The sequence below is a fragment of the Phalaenopsis equestris genome, unplaced genomic scaffold (genome assembly GCF_001263595.1).
Source record: "Phalaenopsis equestris unplaced genomic scaffold, ASM126359v1 Scaffold000002, whole genome shotgun sequence".
Classification (NCBI taxonomy): domain Eukaryota; kingdom Viridiplantae; phylum Streptophyta; class Magnoliopsida; order Asparagales; family Orchidaceae; genus Phalaenopsis; species Phalaenopsis equestris.
Window position 1 is genome coordinate 47,273,943 of NW_018164444.1, and position 21,672 is coordinate 47,295,614.

Here is a 21,672-nt window from a genome sequence, read left to right on the forward strand (position 1 = left end):
CATTTTAACTTTTAAAACAAGAATATACTTCTCAAGTTATTGCTTTAAGATCCTTTCCATTAGAATTCTATGACAGGAGAGATGAAGAAGAATTTTTTTTATTTCCAGTGATGTGTTACCTTGAGTTCCACTAAATCAATGCAACCGCCAAGGCTATGAGGTAGTCCATTCAGAAGATTATTGGAGCAATCAAGCCTGCAGGCAAACAATTCAATATGAAGTCTGTAAGTCGTCACAATGCTTAAATTTTGACATCCTATAATAGCATATTAAGTTGTCATAAAAAGTTTTCTCATACTAGTATACTACAATTGCTGCAACACAAGAAATTAAATTTAGATATTTTTATTATATATTGAGATTTATTTCCGATTTATTACGAATTCTTGATTTATTAAATTTGTTTTGAATAAAATAAACCCATCTGGATATATTAGGGTTTGAATTTGAAATACAATAATTAATCCCAATTTTAATTCAAACAAAGCAAAATAAATCCAAAAATCCCAATAAATTGTAAAAAATATTTAATAATCTAAACCTAATTTATTGTACTTCATCAATTAAAGATACAATCTTATACTTCCAACTGAAATGCATGAATTAAATCTGGCACGTTCCATGCAAAAAATAAAACAAAATGAATAAATATTGATGGCCAAATTATATTTTTTGAGAGCATAATTTATCAGAAAAAAATGTCATTCATTTGAAAAAAAAAAACAATCAAAGTAAAACTTAAAATTTCTTCGTTAACTTTCAGCTTGTCATCAGGATAATTTAACGGTATTATGAAGCATGAACACTACAGAAAATCTTTCCTGTTTGAGTAAGACCCCTTTCAAACGCATACTCCACCAACCCACCTCGACAATTGTCTAACAAATTAACATCATTTGATGGTTTTTATTCAAAAATAAGTTGGGGTGTGCATCAACATGGATAAGATACGAAAATTATTTCTGTTTAGTAAAAATTTGAGCATATGATGGACAGGCAATGGGAGTTCCGATGTCAAGTTTTATATTCAATTGGTGACAAATCAATAGCTTCACATTTATATGGGCATCTTAAAGATCAGATACTTCAAAGTTTTTCTGATATTTTCTGTTAACAATTCAATTGCTAAAAGCCTAAAATCATGTCTAATGATTAATCCTAATATTAAAGCAAAGTTGACTTGATGTAATTTAAAAAAAAAATTATGATTAAGCAAATATAATTTTTTCCGTGTTGATCTTTTATTTATGTATTTATTTATTTTTTTGTGGTACATCTGATAATATACTTCTTTTTGTAATGTTATTTTATTGAAAATATTGGCAATAGATATTTAATTTGTATTTTCTAGTGCTAATGGAGTGAAAGGTACTTTTGTATTATTATTTCATGTCCATATCGATAACAATACTTTATGGAGTACCACTGAATAAAAATATTGAGAGTGTGAAATTTATGATCCATTATGTTCATAGAATGACATTGCATGTCAATCAATAAACTGAATATATTTCAAGGGACAAGATTTAAGAAATTAAAAATTAGTTGCAAACAGTTCAATAACCAAACAATTGACTATAATAAAAATTCAACAACTAAACCACTCTTAAAAAATTTCAATTACCAACTCAAGAAATTTGAATGGCCACTTACAAATTAGTTTCGAAGATCTGCGGACATTTTGCAGAATTCTCATGTACATATATATATGTATATAACACCAAAATCTTTATATTTACTTCTATAACAACATAATCTCTTAATTACATCAAGAATACTACTACATCAGCTTACATAAAGAGAAATACACATTTTCTTTCATAGGTGTTCTTATCATTCAAGTAAATATAAATATTTAGATGCTTGACATGTAAATATACAGAAATTTAATGGGATGTATGTAAATTCCCAATTAGTTCTATTTACGAGATATTCTTGAGCCTCCTATCTTACGATTAATTTTAATTTTTTTATAAAATACCCTAATTTGTAACCAGGTTTCGTACTTGAGGCGGCTTAGCTCAACAAAGCAAATAAACCAAAAGCTTTAGACCTCTCAGCTCTTGACAATAAACTTCATGCATCATATGAATTTAGAGAATGGGAAAAGTCATTTGTCAAGGTTGTGACAAACTATGAACAAACAGAGCAATGCAGGAAATCAAAGCAGATACAAAAACTCATAATTCCATTCTAAATTGCAGAATTAAACAACTTTTCTCTCTCTTAGAAACAAATCCAGATGAATTGTGTGACCAATCCTCTGGGATAATGATTCCTTATAATGAAAGATCTAGGGTAGCTCCACATTCTAATGCAAAGAAGCAGCCACTTAACGTAAGTCAATCCGTGTCATTAACGTGCAAACATTGTCATATATGAATGGGTTGATCCAAAACTGAATGGCAACTAATTTAGACGTGAAGTTAAAGTGCTAGATAAGTAGGACTCTGGCGCCCATATTAAAATGACCTGATAACAAGTACTCCAAGCCAAGAAAATGATAGGGGTGTATACGAGCCAAGTGTTTGTATGTGTTCAGCTCATTTAAATTTTGTTTTTGTCTCGAAATATGTTCATGTTCGAAATGCTCGTGAATAGCATGTTTGTGTTTAGCTCGTTTCAAATTTATTTGCTTATTTTAGCTCGTGTATGACTCAAAATTAGCTCGAATTATTTAAATAATAATAAAATTTAACATTTTTTTAAATATAACATAAAATTTTAATATAAAAAAGTCATAATATCAATATTAATTTAAACATTTAATTAATTCGAGTCAAAACAAACTAAATAAGGTCGAACAATTGTTTTTTCGTGTTCGCCTCATTTTAAATTGAACTAAAAAAACTGTTCCTGTTTGGCTCACATATTTGCTGAACAAACATGAGCTATTATGCTAGCCAAACACAAGTTGTTTCCAAAAGTCAAACATTTTGGCAGCTCTACTTAACAGTAAATAGATTTTAAGTCACCTAAAGTCAAATTCATTAGTGCACCATTTAGATAGTTTTCATCCTTTATATAACTTGGCCTATAGTTGAATCAAATGTATCACAGCAGTACTGACCAAAAAAGCAAAGATTTAGCATCCCAAACTCGCCTTATGGTACTAATTTCATGTTTGTAATCATCATTAATAAATTTTAGGAAAAAAAATCATTTCAAATTTTTATATGTTTTGATAAATGTTAAGTTTAAATTTTGAATGTACAAATGTAATACTTGGCTGAGACACGTGGCATGCAAATACAAGTACAACTAACAAATATTTCTTTGAAACAAATTCAAAACAATGGTTTTAAATAAGGATCAAATTAAATTTTGATCTACATATTAAAACTTTTACAATATATAAATGCTTACTACCCATTAGACTTTTAAATAATACAATAATTGGTGAAAATAAGCAATGTTCGTATTGTGTAATTTGATTGAGGCATCACACTATTGTATGTCCTCAAAGAGTAAATAGGCATTTGAGGTCGATGGCAGAGCAACATTATCTTGCCAGCTTGGCAACCCCCATTCAAACAATCCCAAAGATAGTTGGGCTATGTCGAGTCCTTCGTGTTAGTAAGAGGAAGAAGAAACTAAATGTCTTTGTCCATCCTTGGTTTTTTGGTTTGTCAGCATGATGGAGTCGTTGCAATTTAGAGTCCTATTCAATCAAGGTTTTTAGTTCAACATCACTTCTCCATGAAATAACTTCCTCAACCTTCTATGCTAATGATCTCATCCTTCTCATGTATCATATTTGTCATTTCTCAATTTGGCCGCATAGGATAATCGACCAATTCCACTCTTAGTTATATATTGACCATCCTTTGACTCTATCCTGCTCCTACTTGGATTTAGGGCCTATCATGACAGAAATAACAAATGCCTATATTATATCTCTTTGAAAGCACCAAAGAGTGCAATCGAACTAAAATAGGAGAAGCAAAATTAGAATCACACACGCAAATGTGATACAAAAATAAAAGTTTAAACAGGGACAAGAAAACTTTGATTAACAATGGTCGGATCAAAAATGAACTGCATCAAAAGAGAACAAATGCATAAATTAAAGCACAAAATCTCATCTTATGAAACTCATGATGGAAAAAATCTCACCAAACTTCGAGCAACCTTTCTAAGAGTCAAAGAGAAGGAGAAAATATCGCTGAACAAATCTCTAAGACCAAATACAAAAATCTCTTTGCATCCTCAAAGCAAGTCACAAGTGAAAGGAAACCCTCATTGCTCTTCGGTCACACACAACTCGATCACACAGAGAAGCTCTAATCTTTGAAAGAGGCGTTCAATCTAGCAGTCCTCAATTCACTTTGATCACAAAAAAAAATCCCGAATTCCAGCCACCCACTGGCAGTTCAGAATTAGAAGAGAAGAAGGCTATAGAAAATTACACTATCATCCTCGTTATTTATATAATTAAAATGGTATCTATAAGTTCTAAGCAATACAAAGAATTGTATGATCATTGTTCTCCTCCAGGTAAGCAATTGCAAGTGAAGCTCTCATGACATGTATGACATAACACATAACGGTTGAAAACAAAACATTTTCTTTGCCATCTAGAACAAAATTAATATGATAGTCTTAAAATGTAGGGGTATAGGCGCGCGCTTGTGTGTGTGTGCATACATACATATAACTGTATGAGCAAAAAAATTGTAATCATATAACTTCAAACATTCGCCTTCTGAATTAGAGGAAGAACCTCCAGCCAATGAGATAATAAGACAATCACGCATAGCTTAGAATTTGGGAGGATATGATTAAAGCAACTGTCAAGCAGTCCATGCAAATAAATTTAACTCAATTTCAAAGTTTCCTGAACACTTCTAACAAACATTTCATAACTAATCTATTTGAAAAATTCATAAATAATTTCATGCCATTGGAGCATATAAAAATGTCATACTTGATTAACGAAGTTAAAGAGCCAATATCTTCAGGAATACTGGTTAGCGAGTTGAATGACACGTCCAATGATTTTAGTAAAGAAAGCCTGATGAATAAAAACGATTTAATTAGGTAAGATAAAAAAAATAATGTCAAACAATATTTCACTTTCTTTAATTATTCAATTTGAAAGATGAGCTTACTCTCCTATGGCTGCAGGAAGGCGAGCTAAATTGTTGTGACTAATGTTCAAGATGGATAACATTGTTAAGTTTCTTACATCTTCCCTCAGTACTTCTATCTCGTTATGAGCCAAGATAAGCTTTTGTAACGCCACGCCCTGAAAATACTTAAATAGCATAAGTTTGGTGACAGAGAGGCAAATAGAGGGTTTCTAAGAGATTTTGTATATGATGAAACTTGAAAGAATTAGAGGATAGCACACCTCCCACCACTTTTCATCCTCTCCAGCTGCTTCCAAATTTTTGTAAACTTCATTAGGAACTTCCCTGTAATAATAAAATAAAAAAGAATAAGAATTACATTACATAAATACATTAATGTTTCTTACAAAATGAAATGTCTGAGAGTCCAATATTATAAATTTTGTTATCTGCAACTTCGCATGTAATGACTATATATTGACAATTTGCTAACTACTTGAGAGGCAAACGAATGAAAGTAAACATAGAAAGACAAATCAAATGTTTCGCTTGCGTAAAGCCATAGGATCAGATAAAAAATGTTGATAAAAGTACTAAAAATAAATTGTGTTATGTTTGGCTGCATAAATTTGTGTTTCTGTAAAGGCAGTAAAGGTTCGAGTAGATAATAAGACAGTACAAGGCTCACAGTTTGGAATTTAGTCTTATCATTTGATTTCTCTCTATCAAAGTCCACCTCCTTCCTAATTTCTGTAGAGCGTGGAGCATGTTTGCATAGCCATCACAGCCTACAGGAAGCCAGCAGCAGCAGCACCAGCGCCTGAGGGAGAGCCCGGATGCCCAAAGGGCGCAGGTGCCCAAGCGCTAGACAGGCGCCCGCCCCTGAGCCACCTACACCTCAGAGAGGGCAGCGCCCAGGCGCCCATTTCGGAGTGTTTCAACACCCATATTTATGAATTCAATCTGCAACACCCGGAAGCAGCACTACGACACCAAAAACAGTTTGTATTTTGTTAGGATTTAAGCCTTGTTTCACAAAGATTAATACTCTCTCGCAGTGTATTCTCGATGGTTCATAACAAGTGCGGAGCGGCGTCTATGTCAAGAGGGCGGACTTCGGAAAGTGCTTGCTCTAGTGAGATCAAGAGAAGAGGTGTAAATTGTTGTAAGTTTTAGTAGTGTAGAGAGTGAATCTGAGTGGTGTAATAATGGATTATTTTTCTTTCATAGTGGATTTTTTTGTACAGTGTGGCTCTGTGGTTTTTTCCCTTTCTCGGATTTTTTTCACGTTAAATCATTGTGTGTTTTTTCTGAATTTCCTTGTTGTGCACTTACGCTCAATTTATTGTTTTTGATCTCTCAGATTGATGTATATATCCGCAGTTTAGTTTTGATTGTGAATCGATCAATTGCCAAGCTTACATCCCAACAAATGGTACCAAAGCGAGATTTTTTTTATAAATATCTGTAATTCGAGTGGAAGCAATGGCTGACGAAACAAAATACAATGTCGAGAAGTTCAATTGATCGAATTTTGCATTCTAGAAAATGCAATGGTATTTATTGTATCAAAAAAAATGTATATGTCACTAAAAAGAATCACCAAAAAGTCTGAACTTATAATTCTCGAAAGAGGGGAAGTGTTTGATCAAATAGCCCTAGGTTTGATTCATCTTTCAATTTCAAGTTTGTTATTGTCAACATAGTAAAAGAGAAAACTACGATAGATCTTGTGGTAGCATTGACAATGACGTATAAGAAACCCTCACCCTCAAATAAGGTTCTTCAAATGAAAAGATTATTCAACATGAAGATAATGGAAAGTAGTTTGATGGCAAAACACTTGAATGATTTCAACACAGTGACAAACCAGTTGGTTCTATGGGCATTGAGTTTGATGAAGGGTACAGGGCACTGTTAGTTCTATCTTCATTGTCGAACAGCTGGGATGGATTGGTCACGGCAGTAACTCTTCAGATAATATGAAGTTGAATTTCAATGGGGTAAATGCAGAATGAATGAGTTCGCAAGGAGGAAGCGAGCGATGAATTTCAAGTTCCTGGTTAAATGTTAAGAACAGAGGAAGAAATCTTAACAATAATATAGGTAAGAATAGATTCAAACCCAAAAGAGGAAAATCCAAGTTAGGAAAATAAAGTAAAAAAGGTGAAGGTTGGAATTGCGAGAAGAAATGTCATTTCAATGACTGTAAAACTCCAAGAAAGGTTGGTGGTGGAAGCCAAGAAATAAATCTCTCTACAAATATCTCCACAAACAAAATCCAAGATGACTCTCTGGTTTATCCCTCTTCAGTACTAAATCTTGAATAGTAAATACGGGTGTTTATTTTCATGCATGCCCCAACAAAGAGGTGTTTAAAAACTACACACAGAGTGATTTATGGAGAGTTTAGTTAGGAGATAAGAAGGTCTGCAATATCGTAGGAAAGAGTAATGTTGATATCAAATTTTCAAATGCAACAGTCTGGAAACTCAATGAGGTTAGACAAGGTAAAAGTCTGAAGAGAAATCTAATCTCAATAAGCAGACAGACAAAGTCAGGATTCGTGACTATTTTCATAAATAATTCATGGAAGGTGACCAAGGGGCAATGGTGATGGCATGAGACAATATTGAAGGCATTCTTTACCTGATTAATGAGATCACAAAATAGAGTGAGGTGGCTGAAACCAAAATTGATGCAAGTCTTTGACACTGTGGGCTTAGTCATATGAGTAAGACAGGTATGAAGTTCTCACTTTCAAAGAATCAGGATTTTAAATCTGTAAATTTAGATTTCTGTGAAGATTGTGTATATAGCAAGCAAAAAGTTTCTTTCTTCAAAAGTAGATCAATAGTAACTCAAAAAAACTGGAGTTAATGCATATTAAGGTACCGGGTCCAACTTCAATTGAGTCCATTGAAGATTCCTACTATTTTGTCATTTTCATAGATGATCACAGAAAAAAAGATATGAGTTTACTTCATAAAACATAAATTTAATGTATTTGAGGTGTTTAAAAAGTGGAAGGTTATGGTAGAGACTGAAACAAATTTAAGGCTAAAGGATCTCAAATCAATTAATGGTGACAAGTATCATGATTAGAGGTTCGAGAATTATTATGTATCAGAAGCAATCAGACATGAGTTCATTGTTCCAAGAAAATCATAGCAGAATAGTGTGACTAAGCACATGAATAAAATCATCACAGAATGTGTCATTAGTATGAGATTACATGCATGTGTGCCAAGATAATTCTGGGCAGAAGCAGTGAACAATGTCGGTTATCTGATCAATCGTGGTATGTCGGTACATTTAAATGAAGGCTTACCAGTACAAGCCTGGGGTGACAAATAAGTAAGTCTATTTCACATGCATATATTCATGTTGATTGAAGGTTCATAAGTAAACTTGATTCAAAATCTATCAATTGCATTTTCATTTGGTATGTGGCTCAAATGAATTTGGGTACAAATTCTGGGAGCATCAGAATTTGAAGTTAATCCAGACTGAGGATGCTACTTTCAATGAAATGGAGATCTAAAAAGAGAACAACATAACTCAGGATTGTCAGTTAGTTACCTCTGGAGAGTTCAATTATGCTGAGACAGAAGATACTAGTGATCCGGATGATGAAAAAAAATAGAAGTCTTCAATTAGATGAAGCACAGAAGGTTCTCTAGTCACCTGTCACTAAAGTTCAAAGATCCAGCAATCATGTGTCGATACAGAGATATTCTCTTTCTTTATAATATTTGTTGCTAAGTGGCGTTGTTGAATCAGAGTGCTATAAATAAACCACTAAAGCAAAAGATTCAAAAAAGATGGAATTTGTCATAGATGACGAGATGTTGTGATGAAGGTCAAATTGGATATGAGATTTGTCAGTATTATCATATGGTAAAAGAGCACTACACAGCAAGTGGGTCTATAGGATGAAAAAAAAGTCAGATGGATGCATATGTTATAAAGTGAGACTTTTTATAAAAAGGTTTCAACAAAAATAAAGAGTAGACTATACTAAGATCTTTTCTCCTATGGTGAAGACGACAATTGTCAGAGATATGTTGAGCTTAGTAGCAAAGAAAAATAAAAATCTAGAGCTGATAGATGTAAGGATAGAATTCTTGCATGAAGATTTAGAAGAGAAAGTATATATGATGCAACCACAGGGTTATAAGGTTCCAGGGAAAGAAGATTGGGTCTATAAATTGAAAAAGAGTCTCTATGGCTTGAAGCAAACCCCGATACATTAGTGTAGGAGGTTTAACGAATTCATATTAAACAGTGGGTATATGAACTGTCACGGACCATTGTTATTTCATAAAAAATTTTGGTAATTATTTCATATTGTTTCTTTTGTATATGAATGGCATATTGATAACATAAGTAGATATGAAGAAAATTAGGATGAGAAGATAACCGGTTTAGGTTCAACCAAGAAGATCATTGGGATGAGAATTAGCAGAGACAAGTAAATAGGTACACTGAAGTTGCCTCAAGCAAAATATGTTGAGAATATCCTACACAGATTCAACATAAGAGACAAAATTTGTTTGTAGCCCTTTAAGTGGTACTTTCAAGCTATCTAACAATCTATCACCTAAGTCTAAAGCAAACAAGCGCGGATGGAGAATTTCAAATGCTTTAATGGTTTGAATTCTGACATATATTATGATATATACAAGAACAAAATTGTGCATGTTGCGGGAGTGATATGGGCAATCCAGGAAAGCATCATTGGAGAGCGGTGAAGGGGATTTTGATTCTCAGATATTTGAGGGGAACAATCAACGGGACACTTTGCTTTGGAAGTGCAAAGATTGATCTACAAGTATATGGGAGTGGTCAGCAAGTATATGGGCAATCCAGGCAAGCATCATTAGAGAGCGGTGAAGGGGATTCTGATTCTCAGATATTTGAGGGGAACAATCAACGAGACACTTTGCTTTGGAAGTGCAAAAATTGATCTACAAGATTATGTGGATTTTGATCTGACAGAGGATATAGATGATAGAAGAAGTACAACAGTGTGTATCTTCACTTTGGGGAACACAACAGTGAGTTGGGTTTCTAAGTTGTAAAAGATTGTTGCACTTTCAACTACAGAAGCCGAATACATTGTTATCACTAAGGCTGGCAAGAACATGATTTCGTTGTAGAGCTTTATGGAAGAATTGGGCAAGGAGCGACAGATTGGAAAGCTTCATATTGACCGTATGTATTATTCATCTACTAATAATGTTGTTTTTCAAGTATTGACAAAGTATATTCAGCTGAGGTACCACTTTACTCGTAAATTCTTAGAAGATAGACAGTTATTCTTTGAGAAGATATACATAGCTCAGAATCTTGTAAATATGTTGACTAAAGTAATGAAGATTGAGAAATCAAAGCAATGTTTGGCTTCAGTTAAAGTGTTGGAAAGTTGAGATTGAAGGTAAGCCACACTGTGATACAAAAGTATGAAGATGGTACAGATAAAGGTGAAAATCTGAAAGAGAAGCGTTGAGGTGCAATTGATCTCCAAGTGAGAGATTGTTGATTGTGAAGTTTGTTTGTGTTAGAAGTTATATTAGAAAATAATTAGTTCTTCTTAAAAGCTAAGAGGATTAGATTTATATTTCTTGGATTGGATTTATTTCGTTGACTTGGATTTATTTCTTTTCCTATTTTGTTGTTTCCTTTATTTCAAAGAATTATTATAAATTAATTAATTGGAGAAATAAGTGTTATATTTTTTCTTTCATGTAATTTTCTTTCTCGTCTTTTCTAATGTAGGATTTATTTAAGGGTATTTTTACCCATTTTTCATATCAACAAAATAATTTCACATTATTTTAAATTTCAACATGGTATCAGAGCCTTAAAACAAATCCTAGAGTCTCCTGCCGCCAAAAACTTCTACTGCCGTTTTAATTTTTTTGAAAAGAAAGAAATGATTTTTGTAAAATATGAAAATAGTTTTGATGTAAATATGATTTTTGAAAGTAACATTTTAATTTAAAAATAGATGAGACCAAACGAGCCTCACATTTTGGATAGTTTGGATGACTAAGCACGATACCACAAGTAATACACTTATCCCGAAGAATAAAAATATCATTTGTAGTAGGTTCAACCACCTAAACTAAAGAATTTGTGGCATCCGTTTGGTCTGCGAAATATTTTATATGAGGTCAACAAGTTCTCCTACCTAATATAAAGATTAGATAGGGTTTATTTTACCTGGGTTCCAAATTCCCTATAGAGGCAAGCCCCTATATTTAATTACATCTTAAATGATCGGGGTCACTTAAGAAGACTCTCAATTAAGATCAATGATTTTATTGAAAAAGAAGATCAAGCTCCAACCACATATAATTAGAAAAATAACAGATTTTCCTAATGAGAAGTTGAAAGAGAAACAGGATATGAGATCCTGACTCGGAATTCTTAAATATGCTCGCAGCTACATTCCGAACCTAGGAGTTCTTCTTAGACCCTTGTATCAGAAAATGTCTTCCCATGGAGACAAAAGATTAAAAAATCATGATTGGGAGCTTATCCGCAAAATAAAAGATTTAGTTCAGAAACTTCCTGACTTAGAAATTCCTCCTCTGAACGCCTATATTGTTCTTGAAACGGAAGGTTGTATGGAAGGATAGGAGTGTGCAAATGGAAAATGACAAAGAGTGATCATCGATCTTCTGAGAAAGTATGTGTCTATGCTAGTGATAAATTCACAACGATTAAATCAACAATCGATGCAGAAATCCATACTTGCATGGAAACATTAAGTTCTTTAAAAATCCACTATCTAGATAAATCAGATAGTGACCCCAAAGCCGGCGATTCCCTGTTTCCGCCCATTTTTCGTATCAAAGCTATGTTGGGGTAAAACCTTCATAGTATTCTAAGAGATCCGAGTAGAAACTTTAATAAGTTGATTTGTCGAGTTCTCTCATGTTATTTAGCTATCTTTTATATGTTTTGATCTATGATTTTGATTATTTGATTTAAGTTTTTGAAGCTAATTTCAATAGATTTGTTTTCATCGTGTAATTTATTTTTTATGATCTTTTGAGATAAGAGGTTGTTGCTTAGCATGATCAGTTAGTAGACCCGAGTGCCTCGACGAGATCTCCAATAAGAGTAGGAGCACTGAGGAATTGTACAGTCGAAAAGGATATGCTAAGTGTGTTCAGAAACTTATCTTAAGAGTTTATAAATTTATTTTACATCTGAAATTCAGATTTGTCGAGATTTCTTTAAAATTCGTAAATCTGTATGATAAATCATAAGGTTAAGATATATAAGGATGATAGTTCAAGGCATTGACAAGTCAAGCGAGACAACTTATTAATTTTCTGAATGGAGAACTCAGAGTATTAGTTCCTAATTTTTGATTTCTTCAATATTTATTCCCAGCTTATGCTCTATTATTTATGAATGATTGAAAAAATTTTTCAGCTTCTACCGATTATAAGTTAGCTCTTTCTGCTACCGATTCTTTAGAACCTCCAGCGTTAGGTTTTGTGAATCCTTCTGACGCTATTGCTCTATCTGCTATTATAAAGCAGAATAATACTCTTCTTCAACTTCTTCTTAAAGTTTCTGATCGACTTATCAACATCGAAGATAAGTTGAGGCAGATCCAACAGAAAGAACACAAAAGAGATAAGTCTGTTGAAAATTTTATATCTGCATTACAAAAACAACTTGAATCTCTCTCCCTAGGTGAATCATCTAAACCGGTGAAACCTACTAAATCTAAAGGCCAACTTTTTGTTTTTCAGAACCCTAAAACAATATTTTTAAAGGAAAAACAAAAGTATATTTGATCTTTGATTATAATGGCCTCGACATCCAAAAACCCCTTTTTTCGTATCACTACCACTCTCCTTCCCACTCCCACTGTACGAAATTTTAACTCTACTTTTACTTCCACTTCAAATCTGAATGACCAAATACGTGATTACCGTATGAGATCAAGTATTGCATATGAGATTCAAAGACGACTTCCACGGCGAAGATCTTATACAAGAACTCCGGAAAGTCAGTTTGATCCAGAGCAACAACTTCAGATCTCGCAAAAAAAACGTGCGAATTTAGTACCTGCTGAGACTCTGTATGAGACGGATGGTCTTCTACAAGGCATCGAGTTTATCTGCACTATTTAGAAGAGCGCATACTCGTTACAGAGGATATGCAGATCAACTTGTCGTTTATTAGGCAATAATCTTATCAGAGGCTGGTCTAGGAAGGGATGCAACACATCCACCTCGGACTGATAATGATAAGAATACATACTCTGCATAGGAGGGATGTAGGGACTATTGCTTTGATTGTTCTACGTGATACAAGATGGCGTTTTGGCGTCTCTATAATTGGAACAATTGAAGTAGATCATTCCAAGGAAACTCAGCTCGTGTATATAACACCAGACATGTTGTCTAAACATGATTTCTTAAATCACATCGAGCTGGTTGTCTTAACGCATGGTTACAAGGACTGGCAAGGAGAAGAATCAAATCTCCTGATTACTCGCGCTTTAGTCTCTAGGCTCACCAATACTAGTCATGCAGGATTTAAATATAATGTCAACGGGATTGCGGACTATCTTGCTACCCATGGAATTGTTGCTATTCCAGGGCAGAAACACTCTATTCAGCAATTACAGGGGCTTGATTGGAACCTGAAGCCCTCAGATAATACTGGAGTTCAAATTTCGTGTCAATTACTTACTTGTCAAAGAATTGACGGTACAATTCGTTTGTCTTTCTCGAATTATATTGTTGTTGCGCCACCACCTGTACCACAGTATTCCTCTGAGGACATCGAAGGTTCTGAGAAAGAAACTGCATATATGGCGTACCATGATGGACCAATATGGGGCCAAGAGCAAAATGATGATGCGGACGATTGTACAACGATATGGAGAGTTGAAGAACCAATCTGGGATGCATCTCCAAGTGAGCAAGGAGATGATGGCGATGAAGATTCGTTCTCAGTGTTCTTGTACATGAATAATTTAAATAATGAACAAAGTTCATTCGCGGAAGTTGATGGAGATGATGTAGATGATGCCGCCAATTTTAAAAATTTTGAAACAGATCTTCCTTACCCTTCTCTTCAACCACCACCAAAAATATTTGAGTCTACCCCTGTTGATATAACTTCACCATTATAGTCTGAACATTTCCCTATTCCTATATCTATCTCTGAACCAGAGATGGTCTACCCAAACATTAAAGACCAACTTGCAGAGTTAAACTATCTACTTCTCAGGAAAATGGCTGTCAAAGCAGACAATGCTTACGCGTCTGTTTCCTCTTCCTATTTACCTCCTAATGCACCGATTATGGGTCCGGTTATGTATCCACCTGCAATTTCTGGAGCATAGACTCTTCTTCCTCTTCCAATAGCTTCCAAAACCTGAGGTCACGAGCCTCAGATTTTAAACGTTCATATCAGCAGAACATGTGGGCGCTGTCGTCCGCACAAAATGCACAAGGTGTAATACTTGTTCTATCAGATGACTTTTCCCTCTATGATGATGTAATTTCCAGATGGGAATCAATTACTCTGAACCTAGTAAACGATAAACAATTTGCGGATAATAAATTAAAGGTATTGTTTATCGATAATTTGTTAGGGGAAGTCGAAAAGAAAATTTGAATCTAATGGAGGAAGAGATTTGAAGATAAGTATGAAGCGTTGATCAACATCGTTGATGATCCACAGAACGTACTTTCAGCCATCAGAAGGGCGATTTTACTTGAAAACCCTTATCAAGGCTCAACTGATGAACATAATCGAGCCTCCTTGGATCTGGAGCGGCTAACATGTTCTGAAATAAAGAACATGTTTGATTATATGAATGATTATAAAGTATTAGCCGCAAAGTCTGAACGAATGTACATCAGTCCAGAGTTATCTGACAAGTTTTTCCGAAAGATGCCCCCGATTATTGGCAATGAAATAGAGGAGGCATTCAAGAAGAAGTACCCAGAAAATAGAGTTGGGGTAATGCCAAGGATTCGGTTTACCTATCAATACCTTGCAGAATTGTGTAAGAGAGCCGCGGTATAAAGAGGGATCAAGGATCTCTCTATGTGCAAGAAAATACTTGTGCCTGGATTATATAACCAGCACAAGAAATACGGCTTGCACAAATCAAAGAACTACAAGGGAAAGTCGCATGATTCACATCTGCGGGTCATCAAGAATAAAAACAAACCGAAGTTTGCTAAGTGTCGGTGTTACATCTGTGACGATGAATGTCACTTCGCCAAGGAATGTAAGAGCAAAAAGGGCAATATGGCTCGAGCAGCCATATTAAATAATTTGGAACTTCCGGATGACTATGATGTTCTCTCTGTATATCTCGATGAAGAGTCATTTGACGCAATCTGTTCGATCTCCGAGGGAGGAGTGAATACCCTCACACATTCCGCAATGCCTTGGAAAACTGCCCAATTGAGGAATTTGGGCTAATGATGAAGGAGGACTACGGATGGAGGTGCCTAATCAAATTAAAGGATGATCAAGAGAAGTGCTCGCATCAATGGGAGCACAACAAACTCATAAAACTCTCGGTGTATTTATTGCTATATCATTACAAATCCAAATATGAGAGTACATTGCATCTTGTGCTAAGTTCCACTTAGCAATAATTGTTTAGAAAGAGTTATCCCTACTTCAGTTTCAATCTAAGGACAACTTAATCCATGAATTGGTAAAATACACGGAGAACCTGCTTGAAGAAAAGAGAAGACTGAAGGAGCAGCTTCAGCAAGAGATGGAGAAGCAGTTAGTTGAAGATATGCAAGAACTTACCCTAAGAGACGAGGGTAAAAAGGTCGTTACGTTTGAGGACGATGAAGAAAATGATCCTGAACAAATTGATGAGCATGGGGCAAAAATGTTCTCTGAAGCCTTGAAGGAACAAGCACAGAGGTCTCCCAAAAGGATCATCAATAAATTGTTTAATTTAATAATTACATTTGAAGTTCCAGGTGTGGAGCGTTTCAAGTTGAAAGCAATACTTGACACCGGAGCTATATCTTGTTGTGCTAGTTATGTAAGCTTTAATCAAACATTTCTCGCGTTCAATTTTATTACTTTAAGTCAACATTCAATGTATGCATAACTAGTGAACGCCAGAAATGCCATGACTGTGTGATATTAAGGAATTCTTTTGGATTTTTCTTATCTACTCTCTGAAAGAACAGTAACCGGGAATGTTCGACAATTTATACAACAGAAGAACTTGGTTTGACATTGAAATATCTCAGGTGAGAATCACCATCCTTCAACATCGGATCGCGAATCTCAAAAGCCAAGAAAATTTCAAAGAACTATCCTACCAGCTCTTCCAGTAAATTGCATCGTTCTCGTTGACAGCATTCGGATCGAAAAGTCTTAATCGCATGAAATAAATAACCAAAAAACAGTCCCAGACAAAAGAACAATCAAGCCACAAACTCCCCCTAACTTATCAGCAATTAGAATATTAGAATGAGAACATCTTCGAGACGGCGATCTACATGGATCCATATGGAAAAGGGAAAGAAGAGTGAACCTCAGTGAGCGATTAGACAGATTGAGAGATCCGGATGATCTTGCTTGTTTGAAAAGACGATCCATGGCTGTTTCGATCTCTGTTCTGCTCCCTGCAGTTAGCCGTCGTAACCTTGCGTTTCTGCGCCGCCCGACGGCGATGAAGGGGCGTTTTGCTCCCAATTGGGCGGCATTTTATTGCCGTTGTATATCATGGTTAAACATGCGGGGTTATTTAATCAAGCGAAATTTGCACACATTACCTGCAATTCTTATGTAGTTACAATGTTACAACATGTGTAAGGACTAAATTTTTATATTTATACTCGTAACATTTTGACAATAAATGTAGGCATGCAAATGTATATTTTATTTTTGAAAAGTAAATAAAAGTTGAAGCGTGCTAGAGAAGTCGCAATGGTGGAATAATGAAATATCGCGTTAGTCTTGTTTGAGAATCCGAAACATTTTCACATAAAAAAACTAACAGCAGACACATAAGAGGTTTTTACGTGAAAAATCAAAAAAGGAGAAAACAACACGGTCTGACTAAATTAATGATTGCACTTCTTGGTCTTTGTCCTACGGGTGGGAGAGGACTTCACATTTCTTTAGATATAATTGTTTGTTGCACAGTGGTTGGAGATGATTTTAATTGGTAACAATTGATGAAACTTCAGCATCTCGTCTTTGAGTTTTGTTGATATTTGAATCGAATTCAGGATAGCGTGCAACTCTGTAAAGTGTTTCGTTGTAATGCAATTTATGCTAAGATGTCGCAACGCACGTTGTGATTTTGCAAGGAGCTGGTGGAGGATGATGGTGGTCGGAGTTGACCGGCGAGTGTTGGTCAACAGTAGTCGGTGTTTGCATGAGCAGGGAGCATTTGTTGGATTGTTGGTGTGGAATATTGGACATCTGCTCCCTCTTCTCCATGATCCTTTGGCACCAGTTCTATTCCCCTTCTCAAGATGCGGGCAGGACTTTATTTTGTTGTATGCCTGAGAGATATGTTGTACAACTAGACTCACTCATTTCAACTTTTATATGCTATGCATAATCAAATCATGTCGTCAATCAAAAATATCAACCTTAATCTTGGCCTTTTTGAGTAAAGCCATGCTAAATTTTTTTTTATGGAATCTATTGCTTTGACATGTTTCTCCATTGTAAAGTTCAACTCACTATCCTCTATTCAAATGGGCTCAATCAAGTTTCTTCTAAACTTTCTCTCCTTTTCTCTTCCTTGTAGACTAAGGGCCTATTTGGGGCAGCTGCAACTTATTGAATAATCAGCTGATAAGTTGATTAAAAATAATATGTCGATAAGCTAGGTGCGGTAGCTACTAAAAATTTTTATTTTTTTGGAATAGTTAGACCATAGCCAGAAAGCTACAACCGCAATAAGATAGATGCGGTGTGAAAACGCTATTTTCAACATTTTGAAAACACATAAGCTGTCAAAAACGTGGTTTACTCAAACAGTCCAGGTGTGTTTTCAAAACGCCACCGTACCAAATAAGCTGCCCCAAACAGACACTAACTTTCTAAACATATTCTCTCTCTCTCTCTCTCTCTCTCTCTCTCTCTCTCCTCTAGACAATTTTTTTTTTAAATTGAGAGATTCTTCCATAGTGATTATATAAAGAGTTCGAAACTTCCATTTTTTTATTAAAAGTATTTATAAAATATTATAAGAATATTTTACAACAGAAAAAATTACATACATACCATTCAATTTCTTTGCATTTACACGTCGACTATAAGCTTGTTGAATTTGACATCCCAAATGTGTCTAGAAAGCTTCAAAAAGAGGTTTAATGTATTGATCTGAGCTTGATTTAATTCGTGTTAAACTAACTTTTGATATTATTGGGTTGTCTCCTGAAGCCGGTCAGTTTCATTGTAAGTTTGCTTAAATCAGAACTCTGATGACTTTTTATCAAAATTTGAAAATTTTAATCAAAAAAATTATCTCGAGATTCGTGTCATGCCTCAAGATTTTTGCAAGATGAAAGTTTTTGTTGATGTCGTATCAAAGCTCGCTCAAGTTCAACTTATTTAAACCCTAAATTCTACTGAATATAATTATTGATGAAGGCGAGAATTGATGGAGAACAATTTAAAATTTTTTTATAAAAAAAAAATCATATTTTGGATGAATTAAAAATTAAGTGATGCACTGATGATCAATAATGTTGAAGAAATTATAAATATTAATTAATTATTAAAAGATATTCAAACTCTTATGAAAATGAAATCAAATGTCCATTCGAAACTTCCCAAGCAAAAGCCAAATGAATTTTTTAAATAAGAGCTAATTCAATGCCCATCATAAAAACAATATCTATCATGAGCGGGGCTCAAAACGGCTTGTTGTTCGTGAACATCTCGTGTTTGACTCATTCACTAAGTTAATGAGCCGAACACGATCAAAGATTTGTTAGTTCGTGTTCGACTCGTTTTGGCACGAAATACTACTCCTCATTTATATATATATATATCAATGAGTAGTATTTTTAAAAAAATTAATTAAATACAAGGCTACAAAGATTTATAATAAATTAAAACTATTAATTAAGAAAATAGAATAATTTTTTTTAAAATTAGATTTAAATGATGTTTTAATATAAACAATAAATCTTAAATCATGCCTCAATCCTTAAAATCTTATGACTATGTGAATAGAGTTTTTAAAAGAGTCAAAACGATTCTTTGTTCGTGAATGGCTCGTGTTCGGCTCTCTAAGCAAACGAGCCGAATATGAACACACTTTTTGGGCTTGAAATATAAAAGAGCCAAACACGAGCTGAGCCTGAGCTCGCTCGTGTTCGGCTCATTTACACTCCTAATCATGAGAGTAACATCAAGAAGATATTAACTAATAACTTAAAATTAATAATTAATATAAAATTTAATTAAATTTCAAATTAAGTTTAGAAAAAAAATTGTAAGCTCTGATTCAAAATGGGTGCAGATCAAAGCAAGCAAGTTAGAATTGTGTGTTAATGATAGTTTAAAAAGAAATTTAAATACATATCACAAAATTCTTTTGAATTTAAATAAATAACACCTCAATTTTAGTATTTATATTTAGAAAAATTGTTTTAATAGGTATAAAAATATGCATTTGACTTTTAAAAATTAGTAAAAATGATAAAATTTATGTGGAGTGTTATGAAACTCAACATAAAAGTTCATGTCCGGATATGTAAATACATAAGAAATGTGTGGCGTGTAAGTAAAATTATGAAATGTCTATTTCACTTTTTAAAAAGCCACGAACAGTAGTATTTTTTATAACTACAATGATTTGAGGAACGTTTGTGTAAAAATGAAATTTAGGGGCCAGATATGTTGATATATAAGAATCTTGTCGTATTTACTTAAATGCCCTCAATTTAAATTTTAATAAAATAACTATTATTTTGTTTATCAAATGGATGAAAGGATTGAATTTCATCTTCTTTTTCACAAAGAAGAAGTTTATTAAAACATTTTGGACAAATTGTTCAACTTAACCCAAATAGCATAGTGGTTGTTGATGAAATGCAAGTTTGAGCAACAATATCGGCACATCAGAAATGTATCAGCAATGAATCTCGAGAAAATCAGACGGATTAAGATTCGTGGAAGTGCGGTCACCCATAGAAGGAAGACAAAAGGTCGAGAAAGACCAAATGTTACGTCACTAGAAAATCAAAGACTTGATTGACTAACTAAAGATCAATTGAGTGGGACGTGAAGCTTGGTGAACGAAGGTCGTCCGAGCCAAAAACCAAGATTTATTCAGTTGAGAGAAGACATCAACTCAACTATCACTCCAACGCCACTTGCCCCCTCTTATGAGCCTTAGAGACTTAAGGAAGCTAAAGATTCTCCCCAAGATATACTCCGCGAACACCCCAAAAGCCATATTTTTTTTGTCAAGAGATGAGTTACATGTCTTATTACGATGATTCACTCTATGTCGGACAACTTAGTCTCACCATGGCAACAATAGCTCCTCATATAGGGGTCGACAATCGATAGCTAGACCAAAGCAGACGATCAGTTGACTCAAGCCGATCGAGCGAAGTACAGACAACTGAAGATCAATCAAAGCCAATCAAGAAGCCCAACTTAGCATTGTCAACTGAATGAGTCTTGCTAACCCAAGGCCGTTGATCTCAACTGGCTTAGCAATAAGATAACCGAGCCATAGACTCATTATGTAAATATCCAAAATACCCTATAACACCCCAGTTAAGGCAGGGGCAATCAAGTTGTTTTACACGGTACCATCTTCTCCAATAAATAGGGTTGTCATTTTTACACTAAATGTTAATTAATAAATCAATGAATCAATTTGTTACCACGCACCCACAAACAAACAAACACACACACACACACACTCTCTCTCTCTCTCTCTCATCTGTTTAACGCTCTATTTCTTACATGTGATTCACAAGACATATTCAGATTCAACAATATCCGAAGAAAAAAATAATTGTTAACTTGTAGTGCTATATTTGCTATATAATTACTTGTATAGAATATTTACATACATATTAGATAATTTTTATATATTTATAAATACAATTTTCAAATTTAAATTTTACTACTTTAACACTCAAATTTTAAGAGTTGTGTGATACATGTCATAAAACCTTTATTATATTTTCTTATGCATATGCATCTACTCAAAAAAAATGAGATGACAAATGAAATTTATATTCACTAATAGCTCAATAATTTTGATAAATTAATAATTGAGATAAGAAAAAAAGAAATAAAATTGTATTTTTGATTTAATCATATTGAATTTATATTATATCACAATTTAAAATTTTAACAAATTAATTTTAAATTAAATTCAAATACAGATAACAATTTTAGGCGAAGAAGTGCAAAAATAGAATTGGGGGAGAAGATTAAAATGCAAATAATTTATATCACCCAAAATTTTGACGTCATATGTAAAAATTGATACTTAGGTGTAGGGCTGTCAATTTGGCTCGTTGTTCGTGAACAACTTGTGTTCGGCTCGTTAGGCTTAACGAACGAGCCGAACACG

At 34.1% G+C, this 21,672-nt stretch overlaps 1 protein-coding gene across 1 annotated transcript; it reads right to left on the bottom strand.

The window, feature by feature from the left end:
- Positions 1-98: 98 nt before the first annotated feature.
- Positions 99-16,859, bottom strand: LOC110018574 (plant intracellular Ras-group-related LRR protein 6-like). The gene is made up of 5 exons (XM_020715925.1): positions 16,639-16,859; positions 5,354-5,417; positions 5,112-5,248; positions 4,928-5,014; positions 99-195 (listed from the first exon to the last, which is right to left on the bottom strand). Exons 1-5 carry the CDS (start codon positions 16,701-16,703, stop codon positions 99-101), a joined length of 450 nt encoding a protein of 149 aa, XP_020571584.1. The 5' UTR covers positions 16,704-16,859.
- Between the last annotated feature and the right edge of the window lie 4,813 nt (positions 16,860-21,672).

Excerpts from the sequence above, each read along its gene's own strand:
- LOC110018574 (XM_020715925.1), bottom strand. The coding sequence starts at position 16,703 with ATGGATCGTCTTTTCAAACAAGCAAGATCATCCGGATCTCTCAATCTG. Across the intron at positions 5,418-16,638 it reads CTGTCTAATCGCTCACTGAG|GGAAGTTCCTAATGAAGTTT; the intron begins GTTCACTCTTCT and ends TTATTATTACAG. Across the intron at positions 5,015-5,111 it reads CTTCCTGCAGCCATAGGAGA|GCTTTCTTTACTAAAATCAT; the intron begins GTAAGCTCATCT and ends TTTATTCATCAG.